The sequence below is a fragment of the Cuculus canorus genome, chromosome 6 (assembly GCF_017976375.1).
Source record: "Cuculus canorus isolate bCucCan1 chromosome 6, bCucCan1.pri, whole genome shotgun sequence".
Classification (NCBI taxonomy): Eukaryota; Metazoa; Chordata; class Aves; order Cuculiformes; family Cuculidae; genus Cuculus; species Cuculus canorus.
In genome coordinates this window covers 9,803,904-9,821,112 of record NC_071406.1, presented here as the reverse complement: position 1 = coordinate 9,821,112, position 17,209 = coordinate 9,803,904, and the positions used below count along the sequence as shown (strand labels likewise).

At 41.9% G+C, this 17,209-nt stretch overlaps 1 protein-coding gene across 1 annotated transcript; it reads right to left on the bottom strand.

Annotated features, from left to right (window-relative positions):
- Positions 1 to 571: 571 nt before the first annotated feature.
- INSIG2 (insulin induced gene 2) lies at positions 572 to 15,091 on the bottom strand. The gene is made up of 6 exons (XM_054070407.1): positions 14,985 to 15,091; positions 9,484 to 9,824; positions 6,943 to 7,067; positions 4,579 to 4,745; positions 3,993 to 4,092; positions 572 to 3,499 (listed from the first exon to the last, which is right to left on the bottom strand). Exons 2-6 carry the CDS (start codon positions 9,725 to 9,727, stop codon positions 3,458 to 3,460), a joined length of 678 nt encoding a protein of 225 aa, XP_053926382.1. The 5' UTR covers positions 9,728 to 9,824; positions 14,985 to 15,091; the 3' UTR covers positions 572 to 3,457.
- Between the last annotated feature and the right edge of the window lie 2,118 nt (positions 15,092 to 17,209).

Below are 17,209 nucleotides of genomic sequence, written 5' to 3'. Positions count from 1 at the left end.
ATTTGCCCCCGTGCTCCTTCCAGCTTTCACTTGTGTTGCCATCCTGCTGTGGGCACTGCATCTCAAATACTGATGAATTTCTCTTCCCACCCTTTCTTCACCTCTGCCTGGAGGCTTTTTCACTACCCATTTCTAAACTTCTGTTTGTTACGCCTTCTTTGAGTGATGGGCACTGCAAATGGACAGTCTGTGAATACCAGAATAACAGTCAGTTCATATCCAAACTGGAACATTAATAAATACGATATGAGATTCCCTGCCATATGGGATTCCCTGCCATTTGTGTTATTTTCATATTCACAGAGGCTATTTATATCTAAACCTCTATTTTCTGTATTGCAACTCAAGTTATCAGGCTTATTTTCCCCCAGCTCAAATATTCCCACTGCAGATTCAAAAGGGCAAAATTTCAAAGGCTGCTCAGCATGCTAATTACAACAGAATCACTGCTGATTTGATCTTGCCTGCTTCTTTTTTAGTAGATGGGTGTTTCATGCAACAAACACGCTAACTCAATGGTGGAAATTATTAAGAGACTGCTGATAGAAGGCAACTCAGTGTATTTTAATAATCAGCACCATTTCTTAAAGAAAGAAGAAACGTATTAAACAATGTTGTAATTGTATTTAATGCACATTTTGCTTTTAACAGCAATTGCCAGTTTAAACAGCAGAGAACTTACAATGCTTAATTAGTTATAGTGCTTATAAAGTTGTATCTAAAATATACCTTATTCATTCTCTATTGAACAACATTTTTAAGACAGTCTAATGTTATTACAGGCTATACAGTAGCAGAATGTTCACACCACCACGGTTAAGGCCATGTCAGCATTCTCATCATGAACTTTTTTCAGTGTATGAACACATCAGCCATACAATTACAACGCAGTTTGAAAAAATAGGACACTTCATCTTGTATCAGCTTCAGTCAAATAAGAATAAAAATAATAAAACACATATAATAAAGAACTCCACCCAAATTTTTTTTGGATGATTGCTGCCTTTGCACAACATGCTCAAAATTTCCAAAATGAAATTTAAAAGAAGTTAGTGGACAGCACAGTCTTACCAGGTTTAGATGGACCTGAGTGCAAAGTCTTGTAAAGTGGGTGCCACAGATGCACAATAACCACTTCTCACATACTGCACATTTTAACATACACAAGGCTTCTTCTGTGTAAATACATAGACTGGCAGGTAAAAGCAGATCTACCACCAACTGAATAATAAGAACTACTCATTTCTGGTTGTATACACTTACTAGTCATGATGAAAGTAAATGGTTTACCAAGTCAGCACACTGGCTACTGAGGTACCATGTTATTCCTTACAGTTAAGATAAGAAACATCTGAATCTTTATGCCATTCATGCCCTGATAATTCAAAAGGGACTGATCATATCGCCCTTCAAGCTGAAGATGTTGGTTTAAGTAAAGAAGTCGGATGAGGCCAAATACTGTATGGAAAGGGAGCCAGCAGCTTCTTCAGTGGAACACCAGAGCCTGCCTAAGGAAATCCACCTTTAGTTCACGTCCCAACAGTTTCTTGGGTTTACAAATATCATGTTTCTTATCACCATATGGTTTGATTAAAATAAAATCTCTAGTCAGGGAACTACTTAAACATGTTCTACCTCTGCTTAAACCAAAGTGCATTTGTAAGTGCTTTCCTGAAACATTAGCCATTGAAAGTATGCTTCAGGTGTTGAATTGTCATGGAGCCATGATCTGCTCATGAAACTTTGCAGAGCTGCAGAACCAAGCTGTCTATACACCATTTGCTTGTTTATTATTTTTACATTTTTCCATTCAAGAAATTTTCCTTTTGTTACCATCTCTTCCATTACAACACTTTTGGAAGCACTCCATTGCATACTTTTCAGGCTTAGCGATAAGCATATAAGACTGAAAGAGAGTTGTCTGTTTCAAGCTTTGTTACAATGCATACACATGTTTATTAATAAAAACTTGTCTAAACACCTGTTTGTTCTTTGGACCAGCTCCAGCCTCCCTGTGTGACTGTAACATGTCTTATAAACCTTTCATGGAAGATTTAAAATATAGTACTTACAGACAAAAAAGGAAAACGAATACATTAAAACATCGTCAACACAGAGACAGAAGGGGGAAAACTGAACAGAGACTCCCCATGCCAAATTCACTGCTGGCACAGGTTGACAGTGTCCTCTTGAAGTCGTCTTTCTGCCTTCTTGCACAAGTTCTTTTATGTCATGGTCTGAGAAGGGAGCTGCATAGCCAAGAGGAAACTCCACATAAGTCCCCAAATACAGGTGACATACTAAAATCCTTCTTAAGAAGGGAACGATTACCATACAACCTATTTCAGTTCTCAGTCCCATCAGACTTTCTGTGCATAGGCACCTGTTAAATATGGGTAACAGTATTTCTCTACTTCAGAAAATTGCTACAAGAACAAATGCATTTATGGTTGCCTGGACCATAGTCACAGCAGTAAGGGCTACATCAGTACCTAAATTACAGCCTTGTCTCCTTCTGCCAACCTCTGAGAACACAGCAGCTGGCAGACAAAAACTGTCAAGAGAAACATTGGTAGTGGAGGGGTTTATGACACTATATGGTAGTGGCTGATTTAGTTCTGCAGAATTAAGTTTTGGAATAAAAAGCTCCTGAAGATTATTTTTCTCATAAGGGATCGACACATCAGCTTATGGGACTGAACAAGAATGACCCGACTGTACCTGGTTACTCAACACAATGAGCAGTTATAGAATCTGTCCACATAAATCCATATACAAACATGTACCAGGGTTAAAAATAGCAAATCATTTCCACTCTCATTTTTGATTTCCATGTGCTGTAATACTGGGTACATATTACAGACAAATGAAATGCTACAACAGTCACCCAGACAATCTGTACTAAGTTTCCTCACCTGTGATGGAAGAATGACACAGTGTGTTAATAGGCAGAAATCAGTTATTGCACTGAAGCTCACTTGTAATCCATGAATTTCACAAAGATATTACGGGCTATCATCATGGAAAGAAAAGATTTGCATTCTTGAATTTGAATCCCTTGTCTCTTCATGGAGCTATTAAGAACAAATTCCCCAAAACTGTATCTTGAAAGTGAAGCAGAAGTTTCAGCTACAGAATCATAGTGCAAAGGTTCAGTTTGGCACTGCAACATTATGGACAGACAAGAACTTATGGTAAACTGAGTTTAGATCTAGAAAAAAAAGAAACCTATAATTGAACCAATATTGTCAAATGTATTGCATACTATTGTAGCTTCACAGTAATCAAAATCAGACACCAAGTTTTCTATAGAAGCAGCAATCACAGATTGCAGTAAAGTATACCACTCAAGGGAAAAAACTGCATTTTGGCAATTTCATAGTCAAGTGATCCTTATGCTCCTCCAACAGTCATTTGTCAGATATGTTCCTGTTAAAAAGGTGCATATTTCTTCTCCTCAATCCTCGTGAGACTTCTCTGCAATGACTTTGCATTCATACTGTAAAAGAGAAGTTGAAAAAATTAATATAAAGTCACATAACTAATGAAAAAGACTGCTAGGAGGGGAATTTTTCTACAAAACAGGTGATAAAATAGCTTAGCTTACAATTCACTTAGTTTACAAGTTTGGTCTCCCTAAGTTCTATGCACAGACTGTTGGCTGCAATTTATGCCTCCTTGAGCTGCAGAAAGAGCAGTTCGGGCTCAGGGCATGGCCTGACTTCTCCCCAAACACAGGAGCTCTTATTTAGCTCCTGCTCTGGAAAGGACTGAAAATATGCAATGGAGAGTGTACAGAGCAAACTATCAAACTCATGGGCTGTGCTTTGAATAACAGTACTAATGGCTCACTACCCAGATCAGAACTCAAACTGATTTCTATCTTACTTCCCATTCACAAGTCAAATAACTGGTTGGTATACATGAAGGAAGGAATGACATGTAGATTAAAACTTTTACTAGATGGCAGTTGTCTCCCTCTCCAAACTTACCATTGCCAGCTGCCTGCCAATATTGCCCATAGTTATTCCACCAGCAAAAAATATACATGGCAACCAGGAACGAACGTAAAGGAAATCTGGAGATGTATATCTGGAAAAGGACATGCATTTTTTAGCTCAACTTTATGCAATACATAGACTCCTCCCACCACATGAGACAAATCCACAACTTTAAATATTAAGACACAAATTAAATAAATCTAATTATATAAATCTAATTATAAATATATAGATAAATTTATATATGTATAACTATATATATAATTAATTATATAAATTTATTTACTTGCAGCAAATAGCAAAGAAGGCTTCTTATTGATTATAATTCCACTTGTTCAACTAAGAAAAAAGTACATTACATTGTTTGTAAGGTAGCAATTTTACTGAAATAAACAACTTCCAACTAAAAGTCTCCCAAAAGTATAAAAGCTTTCACGAACAGTTCGATTTATTTTACACTCAAAATTAAGTGCTGGCAGATTTGGAAACCATGTCAAATTCTACTCTTCCAGTTATTCTGATCTTATGTTGTACCTTCAGGAAACTACCATTTAACCTTAAAAGAGTAAATACTTACTGATAAACTCCATTGTAGACCAGAAGTTGTGACACCAATGTGGCCAAGAAAGCAATTCCTACTCCAAGACCAAAGCCACTTCGTGACCTATCAAATGTCCACCACAGTCCAATGGACAGGGCTGCTAATGTGAGAGACAACTGGATATTGTTGGCAAAATCCACTTTCTGGTGTTGATTGTTAAGGATAAATTTGCAAATATCATATACAAGCGCAAAGCCATTTTCTTCATTCTGTTTATCACATTTTGGCACAACAGAAAAAATACCATAAAACAGAGCTATCAGGTGTAAGGAAATAAGCCTTCCAAGTGTTGCCAGTCTAGTAGGAAACTAAAAACTTATGACACACCTTCACATTTTTTGGATCTTCACACTGTACAAGAGCAAAGAGATTATACACCTACTAGATAACAGAGGTGTTTTATACAGACAAGCTACTGTTCAGAATACGGATGTCTCATCCTTACATGGTCCTTTATTACACTAAGCATGAAATCTTAAATCTAGCATTAGACTCTAAATAACACGGATTTAGTGAAAAAAGGTATTTGTCACTTGTACTTAATTGTAATTTTGTTTAATTTACATGCTAAATTCAGCTAAACATTAAAAATGTTAATGTTCTCTATAAAACAAAATGTAAACACTATTACTGTGAAAGTATTCACATAAATCAACATTGAAAATCAGTTTTGTCAACTCTGTGATGAAAGTATGAAGTCACTGCAGAATATCTTTGTAGTGTTTCACATTCTTCAAAATATTTTGAAAATACTAGCTCATACTCACTACTCTTTTCCAAAATAGATTACTAAAAAGGAGGCTGCCAAGTTTCATAAGCCTGAAAGCTAATTCATGACATGACAACATAAAAACACTGCTTCGTTTTCTCAAGGACTTGGAGAGAGACCTTGAGGAAATAAGAAAGAAGTTCAACTAACTAAAACAAATAATTATAGGACAAAAATCAATAGCATCACAAAAAAATGTCAAACACTACAAAAAACCACACCAAATATGGTAACATGCAGAACTGGTAAAATGCTGAAAAGAAAGCCGTCTAGAGAGCTGTCAAGGGGGAAATACAGACAGTACATTAATGATGTCCTAAAATACATGTAACAGCTGTTGGCTATCTGCAAGGTTTGCTGTAAATAATCTGAGCCACGCAGAGAGAAGCCCTCACTTCTCCCTGAATTTCTTAAAAGCAGAGAAGCTGCATGTGCATACACAACAGATACAATCCAGGCTGGTGAGAACCCCAGGACCAGATTAATGCATCTCTGACAACATAAGCAAGGTTTGTGAGGGACAGTGGGAAGAACTCTGAAGTTTGGCAGCTTCAGCTCACGCTATCCAGGTCAGCTGGTGGGAACAAAAACAACAACAAAACCCACTGAAGGGCCAAGCCACCTCAGCAAGAATTCAGTTAGCTCCCAGATGTTTCCCTCTTTTCCAGGAGAACTTGCCCTTTTTCCTGGAGGAGATTCAATAGCACACCATCAGAACTTCTTAGCATGGTTTCCACAAAACATGTAGGAGCTGACACTGAAGAAGAGTTCCAGAGATGATCAACTAACTTTCTAATGAGTTTACAAGAACCCAGTTTTCACAGACAGATCTTGGTTTTACCTGACAGAGGATGCACTAGACTTCATTACATAAACCCAGTAAGCCTCACAGCGCTCCCAGTTAAGGCATGCCAGTCCATCAGCCAGCATGTGCCCAGCTGCTTCAGATGGAAGGGACACCAGTCTTTAGCACAACTGTGTTAGGATGTACCTCAATAGCTACACAGCTAGGAAGAGTATGATGTACTGCAACACGCTGACTGACTTCTAATTGTTCTTACTGAACAACCACAGAAACAGTAACTACTCATTCAGAACGAAGGCATCATTTGCAGAATGGGGTAACCAGGCTTACTTGCTTTGTGTAGTCCTTAGTTTTTCTCATTCTTTACAAAGTGCATGAGCTTCACTGATGGCGTCAAGACCAAGCAACCTCTTTTTACGGTGTTAAAAGCACATCAACCCTTGGTATGTCTTACAGCACTTTTCTGTAATATCTACCACGTAAATACGTACCCATGATTACTTTAAATATTCAAAGAAAATAAAAGACTATAAGCAAGATAAAGCCCAATATTGAGACATTTCTAATGAGATGATTTTTCAGAATGAAAAGACATGAGAGTTATCGCCTCCAACACTGCTACGACAGTTCAACACATATTCTGCATTTCCCTTGTAAAAATGTTGCATGTTCTATCTTTAACAGCAATTCACAATGACTGACTATGTGAGCTTTGTTTTAGTGGAAACCCATTTGTTATCGCCCATTTCATTAGAACATAGGATACAGCACTGGCATGATTTATTCCCACAAAGACAGCTACACATCGCATTACACTGGACCATTCTCTCTTAAATTTATGTGGCTCTCCCAGATGTCTGTCCATGCATGGGTACAATAACCCAATCACAGCTGTGGAGACAGGAAAGAAAAAAGGCCCAAAAGTTAAAGCGCTGGCAATGTTTAACTGAACTAAAGACTATCTAAACTTTGACAATTATTGTGACTACCAAAACAAATCTTTTAAGGATAAAGAGTATAAAACATACACTGAAAAGAAGAGGAATTTCAAGCAATTCCATTATTTTAAAAAGCCCTATAGAACTTCAGCAGCATCTTCAACCACTGCAGCAGGGGCCTGGCAGAAGTAGCAAAACAGAGAACTAGGGGCAGAGCTCTGCACCCTACCAGAACCTGCAGTCTCACACTGTAGTTCAAAAAGAGCAGCAATAGCTTGCAGGCTGGCACTTCTGAAAATCCCATGTATCAAACATACATGTTTAAGTAACTGCAAAACAAGCAACCACAGTATGGGCTGAGTGTGGTTTATAACATCAATATTTTGCATTTTTTTTGTTGTTGTTACAAGCAGTTTTTCTTTGGATAATGTTTGTCTCTTCTTCAATGCTACCATAAACACTCATGCAGAAGAAGAAAGCCAAGAGCCTACAGTAGCTGTTGAATACAGAAAGCAAACAGAATTTTCAGCCCCAGGGAATTGCTACGCTCTTTGAACATCTCTTTATAAATGTGTTCTCTACTGCAACTGCAACTAAAAAGACAATTACCAAAACATCTGAAGAACAACGCTGGTGCTTAAAGTTAAACTGGTTCTGCAGGAGGAGGGCAGAGCCTGAGTCATCGGTACAGACTCCTGTGCCCTCGGTTTGACATGCCGTTGGAGGTATGTTACAGCAAATGCTCTTTTTTATGCCAGAGAGGAAACTGATCTGCAGGATTCAGGAAAATAAATTACTAGTAAAGCCGCAAGAGGAAAAAAAAGTCACTGAACAATTTTCTTGCCAAAGGCATTGGGCCAAAATGATGACTAATAATGGTGATGGATGAAAGGACTTCTCTGAAGGCAGCCTTGATCACCATTGATTATAAACATGCAAAATACCTTTATTCTGTTCATAATAATAAGCCACACTGCACAGAATTGTTCACATCAATTCCAGGAAGGCTGTGCAAGTATGAATGGTAAGATAATGGGTGATAATGGGTGCAAGTTGAGATTCTGTCATTTCAACCCCCACATATAAAAGAACAAAACTTTACCAGACACTTGTTAAGACAGCTTAAAATATTAAAAAAAAATATAGCAAATGCAGGATAAAATCCATTCACTAATCCACAATCTCAGCAAGGCAATAGAATGAGGACTACAACAACTCGCAGAAAAAGCAGGTATGTAACTGCCACCATAATACACCAAATGCATTTCCACAGGAGAAGAAAACTGACAGGCCCAGAGAAGATTTCCTCTCAAATCAAGCTCCTCTTATACACCTGGGCTGTAGTATTTCAACAAGGTATCAAAAAGAAAGCAATGAGATGCCTAGGAAAAAATGGACTTAAAATATTATCATTAGCATAACAGTGATGACAACTCAAAAGCTATTTTATTGACTCATATTAATACCCAGAATTGTGAGCTTCTCCATCTTACTAAAACTGTCCTCTAGGAAGATACTGCCTTTACAGTAAAGGTTCGCTAAAGCAGAAACCTCCAGTACTGGCTGCTAAGAATATTCCCTTAGTAAAGGGTAAAACTGAACCACGGGATCAGTGATCTTCAGAGCCAAGAAGAAAGCTAAATTCCATCATGCTTCTAATACAGAATATGTCTTGATAATTGAAAATCAAAGAAGAGGAAAAAGGGATATTTCTTACTACCTAGCTTAAACTAGCTAAACACGCAAAAGCTGCAGCTCCCTACATGGTCAGAGGAGAAATGGACCGTGTTCACACCACCCAACTCAATACACAATTCTAATTGAGGTGCTCTGTTCTGCTACATGCTTCTACAACTGGAAATCGCATGCTGGGCCTCAACTCCCCGAGAAACAGTCACGTCTCCCAGTTACAGAGCTAAAGCAATAACCTGAACTGGAACGAGGAACAAATGGAAAGATGGACCACAAAAGGGAGCATTACTCAGGGTGGTTTGCTGCACTCAAAACAAGACCCTGTGTGCTGCACCATCTGATACTTCCACACTATTTTCAAGGGCCGCCTATAATCCATCCTCAAGGTTAAAAGTGGCATCACCTTGTAAGGTCTGTTAAACTCTAACCTAGCAGAAAAAGCAAAGGTTATGTTCTGCTGACAATATTACAGTACAACAAGTTAACAGAACAACAATTTCTGGACACATGCCTGCATGTTCGTGTATACATAGGAAGATGAGAAGGATAATAACAGCTCAGAAAGGGCAGTGATGCTGAAGAGCAATTTCTATCTCCCACATATTTCATATAGTCCATATAACTCCCTATCCACTCTTTCATCTCCACACCAGGCACATGTACACAACTGAACTTACCTGACGCTGTGCCACAGCAAGGTGGTACCCACCAAGCTGAGGAGAAGATGCTTGTGATCACATCCGGGGGAAAGAGAGTAACGTTTCTCTGGATCTGAAGCAAGTTTAATACTAATGCAAGAAATACGCCAATAAAAAAGAGCACTACACCACGAATTACCAAATTCATGCCATAACTGGTTACAGATGAAATGTATGGGCCACACTTTTTTGGTAAGGTTGGTGTTGCATCATTTTCTGCCATGACTTCCTATGTTCTCAGAAACATCCAACAGGCTGACTGAGGAGGGTGCACTTGCAGTCGGTATTTTGACTCTCCTCAATTAGGAGATACCCAAACTCTGAAAAACAATAAAAAGGGTAAAAAATGCAGATATAAGAAACAGTAACTATATTTCTCTTAAATAAATTGGAAACTGCATTAAAAAATATGTCTATTATATTTTCCTGAATTTTCTGAGGTGGAAATCAGACAATTTGAGAGCAGAACCAACCACAGCTGCAGAAATGCCTTAGAAATAAAACAGGTTTCACAAATAGCTTTGTCTATGAGGAAAGAGAGGAGGAGGAAACCTGTGGGACAAGACAGCTTGGAATGTGAAACCACAGAGAAGAGGTGAAGAAATGAAACTGATATTAGATGGAAGAAAGGCTTGCTCTGCAGTAACAACAAATTGGTTTTTTCCCCTCCTTTAAGCAACAACTGGAGATTATGTAATTCAGAGCCAAGTATAAACAGCCCTTAGTTTCAAGTCAGCTGCACAGGTGCACAGATCTCTCTTCTTGAAGAGACGCCAGAAAGCATTTCTCAACTGGAAATTGAATTCTGAGAAATATTTTCCAGGATGAAGTCAGAATTTCAGCAATCCCACAGCGCATCCATTTTTGTAATCCCAAATAGGAGCAAACAGCTCAGCAAACCACGCAAGTAATCTCAATACAGAAAAATGTTTACTAGAGTAACATACTTCTGCTGAAAAGTGCCATACATTATTACAAGCCATAACAGGCACAAAAGAACCTGAGAGGAAAGGGAAACAGAGCTCCCCCTGCCCATGCACTAGGTAGCGTCCTACATGAGTAACTGCCATCACTACAGGAATGGCACAGTTCCCATCCCAAACAGTCTTTTTAAAAAAACCTGTCCATCAAGAGTCTTGTTATACATGGATTCAGAGCCACATCTGTGTATAACAACGATTTTGATCGACAGCTTAGCCACCTGGAACTTCAGAAAAAAAGCCCTGACATTGTTTTTAAATTTGAAACTGCCAACCGGTGGCGGCTTTTGTTAACTCTTACTTATGGCCACACACGCGCAAGGGAAGTCAGACCAACACATCCATCCTCCTTCCACTCCAGCTTCAGCAGGTCCACGAGAAGTTCTGTGAAGACACAGCTGCAGTGCAGGGGACACTTTTGCTGATCGAAAGCCAAAGGAAAGTTAAATACACCCAGACTAGTTAAGGTACTACAGATAAGTCTGCAGAAGACGCAATTCCAGGCTGTGGCATTTTCTATCACTCAGGAAAAGTTCCAAGTGGCAAAACAAAAGGAAAAGCAGAGGCCTCCTAAGAACACAGGATCTCTTCTACATGGCTGATTCTCCCTGCTATTTGTAATCATGAACACGAACACGTCTGGAGGGGAAGGAAAGAGGGCAACCACGGTGTCTGGCTCCTTAGTCAGCTTTCTGACTCACAGTGAACACCAAGATATCTGCATGAATGCTGGCACAAGCACTGCAACACCCTTCCCTCAAGCAAAAAGGAGGTGCTCCACACAGTTTTTCCCTCCTCCAGATGACATAGCAGTGGAGTTTGGACAGTAACATCTAGCCTCCAGGAAAGAAACCACAGTCACAATTACACCACAAATTCAGCTGAGAGTCTCTGCTGCACATGGGGACTTTGTTCCCAAGATGATCATAGGAATTCCCAGAACCTACATGAAAGCCTTTTCTTTACATGGCATTGGAGACTGTAGGTCCCAATCACAAACTCTTCAAGAATACTATAATTAGTGGGAGCTTTTAAACTGTTATATCCCTTCTCAGCTTTAGCTTGCCTAGGAAAATAGGCTAAACTCTTGACTCTCCACTTACTTCACCTTCCCAATAGCTCCAGGCACTTCCTGAAGCCTACACTTCCCTTTTTTTAATGCACAGCGGAGCTGATGCATATAATCCCAAGTTCAGTTCTCACAGACTTGTACAATAAAGTTCACTTTTGTCTCTCTTCTGCTGCACACCAAGGATCACCATTTCTTTTTTAATTATCATAAAGCAGTTGCTCACATCCTTTGATCCATTACGACATTCAAGTCTCCTCTTTCCTGTTACTGATATCCTTGCTCCTTGGTATCAACCCCAAACCTTGCACACTGAATTTCAGCCTTTAGATATTACTCTGATACTCAACAACATTCCATTTTTCCTGTAGGATGTTTCAGTCCTCTTTGGCCTTGCTAACAGTTCCCAGTTTTAGGTCACTAGCCAACATCATTACTGTATCCTATTTTGTGTGCCAAAGTCATCAGCTAAAATACTGAGCGAGATCAGCCCAAGCCGCTGCCTTTGATGAAATCTATTAATAATACCTCCCAGCTGTTATTTCCCCATTTTATACTGTCTCTTGATATCTCCCTCTAACAAGCCTCTGCTTCCTGTAATTCTTCAAATGCAATAATTTCCAACTTAATTAAGAATCATCAGCTGTCCCGCATGGCGATACTGATGTAAACACCAATCAGATTCCACTTTTTTTTTTTTTTCCGAGAAATGCTGACGCTCAAATAAACGTCCAATTTTACTCTGACATAAACCAGCTTCAGAATTTGAAACCTGCACTTACTTGCTTTCCATTTATTTACTATGTCATTTGGCAAATCTATGATATTGTCAACACTTATCAAAATCTAACAGGACTTTGCTACACAAGGAAATCACTTACTTCTTTATGCAACCACTGCAGATGCAAGTCATGCAAGGCACCAGAAGTAAGAAGCCTGACCACAGCAAGGGCACTTGGGTGAGTACACATCAGTGAATATTTATAATAAGCAAGGCCCCAAATTACAATGATGCACTAGCTTCCATCCTAGTTTCTCACCTTACATATATTGTTCATATTTGTCTTATCCCAGTTTCCAAATTTTCTTGTTCATGGCTCCAACACCTTCTGGCAAAGCGATCATAGAGTCATAAAATGGTTTGGGTTGGAAGGAACCTTAAAGATTATCCAGCTCCAAGCTCCAGACCATGGGCAGGGACACCTTCTACTAGGTCAGGTTGCTCAGAGCCTCATCCAACCTGGCCTTGACCATCTACAAGGATGGGGCATCCACTGCTTCTCAGGGCAACCTGTTCCAAAGCCTCACTACCCTCACACTAAAACATTTCTTCCTAATCTCTCATCTAAATCTCTCCTCTTTCAGCTTAAAACTATTACCCCTTGTCCTATCAGTGCACTTCCTGATAAAAAGCCTCTCCCCAGCTTTCCTGTAGGCCCTCTTTAATTACTGGTAGGCTGCTGTAAAGTCTCCCCGGAGCCTTTTCTTCTCCAGGCTGAACAATCCCAACTATCTCAGCCTGTCCTTGTGCAGGAGGTGCTCCAGCCCTCCAATTATCTTTAAGGCCTCCTCTGGACTTGCTCTAACAGACCTACATCTTTCCTGTGTTAGGATTCCAGAACTGAACACAGTTAATTCAGGTGAGGCCTCAAGAGAGCTGAGTAGACGAGCAGAATCACCTCCCTAGACCTGCTGGTTAAACAATGCAATGGCAGGATGGAGTGAGGTACCCAACACTCATGCAAATATTTTCCACTGCCTTGGACAGCCTGGGTTTTCAGGCACAGCAAAGATATTTATTATCATCATCTTCCATGAAAATTAAGATCTTAAAGAAGACATCACCTCTTTCTTCTGGAATGGGAGGTTAGTGTGCCTACAGACATCTCTACTTTTAAGCCTGAGGGTTTGCACCCAGACAGGAATGCTTCACATATTAAACCAAGCCTTCACCTCTTGCAAATGCATATTCAAGCACTAACATCACACTGAAAGCTACAGGCTTAGCGCTGCCACAATATCACAGCTGCATTTTCCCTCCTCGGTGGCACAAGGCTTCAATCCAAGATTTTTAAACATACCATGAAGGTGCATTACATAAAATTCGCAAGGCAACCACGCGATGTCTGGCATTGCGCAAAAAGTTAACAAGTAAATTAGCACCCTAGACATTTTCAAAACACTTAGTCACTTAACTGTCTCCTAATTAGAAGATCTGTCCTGTGAGCACTCCCCAGTGCTCCTCATACTCATGAAGAGCCTTCTGCTATGTGCGACTCACAACTTCTGACACGATACCAACACATTAAGAACAACGCAGTGTAGTGGGGGCCAGGAAGAGGAAGATTTATTTAAGCAACACTGCACGGAAGACGGCAAAAAAATGGCAAAATGACAAGAAACCATCTGCCTTCTGCAAGGCAACGCCAAGAGCAAACCATCTTGCTTCTCTGGGCACAAGGCAAGGTGGCTTTCCTGGCCGGTCTACTCTGCATTACCACCGGTCTGAGGAATCCCACATTCCTGGGCACCCTGTGGGTCTGAGAAATCCCACCCTCCCACTCTCTGGGTCTAAGGAATCACACCTGCCTGGGAATCCCATGGGTCTGAGAAAGCCTACCCTCCTGGGCACCCCGTGGGTCTGAAGGAATCCTACCTGCTTGAGCATCTTGTGGGTCTAAGGAACTCCATAGGTCTGAGGAATCCCACCTTCCTGGGAATACCGTGGTTCTAAAGGAATCCCACCCTCCTGAGCATCTTGTGGGTCTAAGTAATCCTGTGGGTCTGAGGAATGACACCTGCCTGGGCATCCTTCAGGTCTGAGGAATCCTACTTGTCTGGGAATCCCATGAGTCTGAGAAATACCACCTTACTGGGCATCCCATAGGTGTGAAGGAATCCTACCTGCCTGAGCATCCCGTGGGTCTGAGGAACCGCATGGGTGTGAGGAATCCCACCTGCCTGGGAATCCTACAGGTCTGAAAGAATCCCAATCTCCTGGGCATCTTGTGCGTCTGAGGAATCCCACCCAATGGGCATCCTGTGGGTCTGAGGAATCCTACCTGCCAGGGAATCCCATGGGTGCGAAGGAATCCCACCCTCCTGTGGGTCTGAGGAATCCCCCCTGCCTAGGCATCACGAAGGTCTCAAGAATCCCACGGGTCTGAAGGAATCCCACCCTCGCGGGCATCCCACAGATCTGAAAGAATCCCACCTGTCTGAGCATCCCACGGGTCTGAAGCAACCCCACCCTCCCGAGCATCCCCCGGCTCTGACCCACCCCACCCCCCCCCCGCCCGGCCGCATTACGGTGGATGGAGGAGGGGTAAGGCTTAGCCGAGCCCCGCCGCCCTCTCCCTCGCCCCTCCCGGGCTGCCCCGCCACAAGCGGAGGCACAGACACTCGCACCACCCCACAACCCCCTCACTCACTCGCACTCCGCCATCTTCCCCGCAGCCGGAACCGCCCCGCGCAGCCTCCGCAGCGCCCGGCCGGGGGGCGGTCCCGGCGGCGCCGAGCCTTGGAGGCTCCGGCGTCCCATGAAGGGCGGCCGTGCCCGCAGCGATCGTTCCAAGCCCCCTCTCCTCGGTCAGGCTGCCCAAAGCCCCATCTAACCTGGCCTTGAACGCTTCCAGGGATGGGGCAGCCACAGCCTCCCTGGGCAACCTGTGCCAGTGCTTCACCACTCTCATGGTGAAGATATTCCTCCTTATATCAAGCCTAAATCTGCTCCTCATTGAGGATTCCAGAACTGGACACAGTATTCCAGATGAGGTCTCATAAGAGAGGAACAGAGGGGCAGGATCACCTCCCTCGCCCTGCTGGCCATGCTGCTTTGGATGCAGCCCAGGACACAGTTTGGCCTTCTGGGCTGTGAGTGCACATTGCCAGCTCATGTCGAGCTTCTCATTGACCAGAACCCCAAGTCCTTCTCTGCAGGGCTGCTCTCAATCGCGTCATCCCCCATCCTGCATTGAAATTGGGGATTGCCCTGACCCAGGTGTAGGACCTTGCACTTGGCCTGATGATGTGAGGGATGGAGCATCTCTGCTAGGAGGACAGGGTGAGAGGGATGAGGTTGTTCAGACTGGAGAAGAGAATGGTCTGGGAAGACCTTATAATGTCCTTACAGTATTGAAAAGGGCTACAGGAAAGCTGGAAAGGGTTTTTTTACAAGGGAATGTAGTGATAGGACAAGAGGTAATAGTTTTAAGGTGAAAAGGGGTAGATTTAGATTGGATGTTAGGAAGAAATTCTTTACAATGAGGGTGGTGATGCACTGATGCAGGTTGCCCAGGTTAGTTGTGGATGCCCCATCCCTGGAGGTGTTCAAGGCCAGGTTGGATGAGGCTTTGATCAATGTGATCCAGTGGAAGGTGTCCCTGCCCATTGCAGGGGGGTTGGAACTGAATGATCTTTAAGGCCCCTCCTAACCCAAACCATTCTATGAATCTGTGAAACAGAAAGATGAAATCCTGGTTTCCCAGCTCAGCCCTGGGCACCTGGTTCTGCAAGGACTTTCACATGTGTTTAATTTGGGGCAAAAAATGATACAAAAGAACGTTTTCGTCACCAGTCTGGGCCTCTAGAGAGAACACACAGTGGGAGGAAAAACAATTTACGGAATTGTAGAAAAGAAGCACAGAATCATTAAGGTTGGAAAAGGCCTCTAAGGTCATCCAGTCCAACTGCCAGCCCAACTGAATACCAACATGCCTACCAAACCAGATCCCAAATTGCCACATCTACATGCTTTTTTGAACACCTCCAGGGATGGCAACTCCCCCTCTTCTCTGGGCAGCCAGTTCCAGTGCTTCACCACTTTTCCTATACAGAAATTTTACCTAATGTCCAATCTAACCCTCCCCTGCACAATTGGAGCCCATTTCTCCGCGTCCTATCACTTGCTGCCTGGGAGAAGAAACCAACACCCACGTCACTACATGTCTTTTCAGGTGCCTGTAGACAGTGAGAAGGTCTCCCCTGAGTCTCCTTTTCTCTAGTCTAAACAGCCCCTGTTCCCTCAGCTACTCCTTATAACACTTGTGCTCCAGACCCTTCTTCAGCTCTGTCGCCCTTCTCTGGACACACTCCAACAGCTCCATGTCCTTCCTGTAGTGAGGGGCCCAAAACTGAACGCAGGATTCAAGCTGCAGCCTCACCAGCGTCAAGCACAGGGGCACAATCACTTCCCTACTCCTGCTGGCCATACAATTTTTGATGCAAGACAGAATGCTGTTTGCCTTCTTAGCCAATTTGCTTTAACCTGTCTGAATGAGTAGTAAAGGTTTCACAATAAAAAATACCATTTATTGCACATAAGTGGGGAGAGGTGTAGGAGAACCATGGTGTTATATTCATTTAAATATCACATATATTCATTCCAACATCATATTCATTATTATTCTTCTATTAATGAGCTTCTCTTTTCTTATTACACTGATAATGATTACAATTTATTAAAAACATTTGCACGTCACATTCCCCCAAGTTTAGTATGTCATTGCAAAAGCTTTGATAGAGCTTTCCATATTACAGGATCTGCAGTGATTCAGCGCAGATCCTAGTACAATTCCCAGAGTAATGACTGGATAGGATGGAATTTGTTACTCTATTTACTATAGTGAGATCTTTTGTGATAACTGTGGTTTCATCG

Excerpts from the sequence above, each read along its gene's own strand:
- INSIG2 (XM_054070407.1), bottom strand. The coding sequence starts at position 9,727 with ATGGCAGAAAATGATGCAACACCAACCTTACCAAAAAAGTGTGGCCCA. Across the intron at positions 4,746-6,942 it reads GAATAAATCATGCCAGTGCT|AAAGTGGATTTTGCCAACAA; the intron begins GTATCCTATGTT and ends AATCAACACCAG. Across the intron at positions 3,500-3,992 it reads TTGGCAGGCAGCTGGCAATG|TATGAATGCAAAGTCATTGC; the intron begins GTAAGTTTGGAG and ends TCTCTTTTACAG.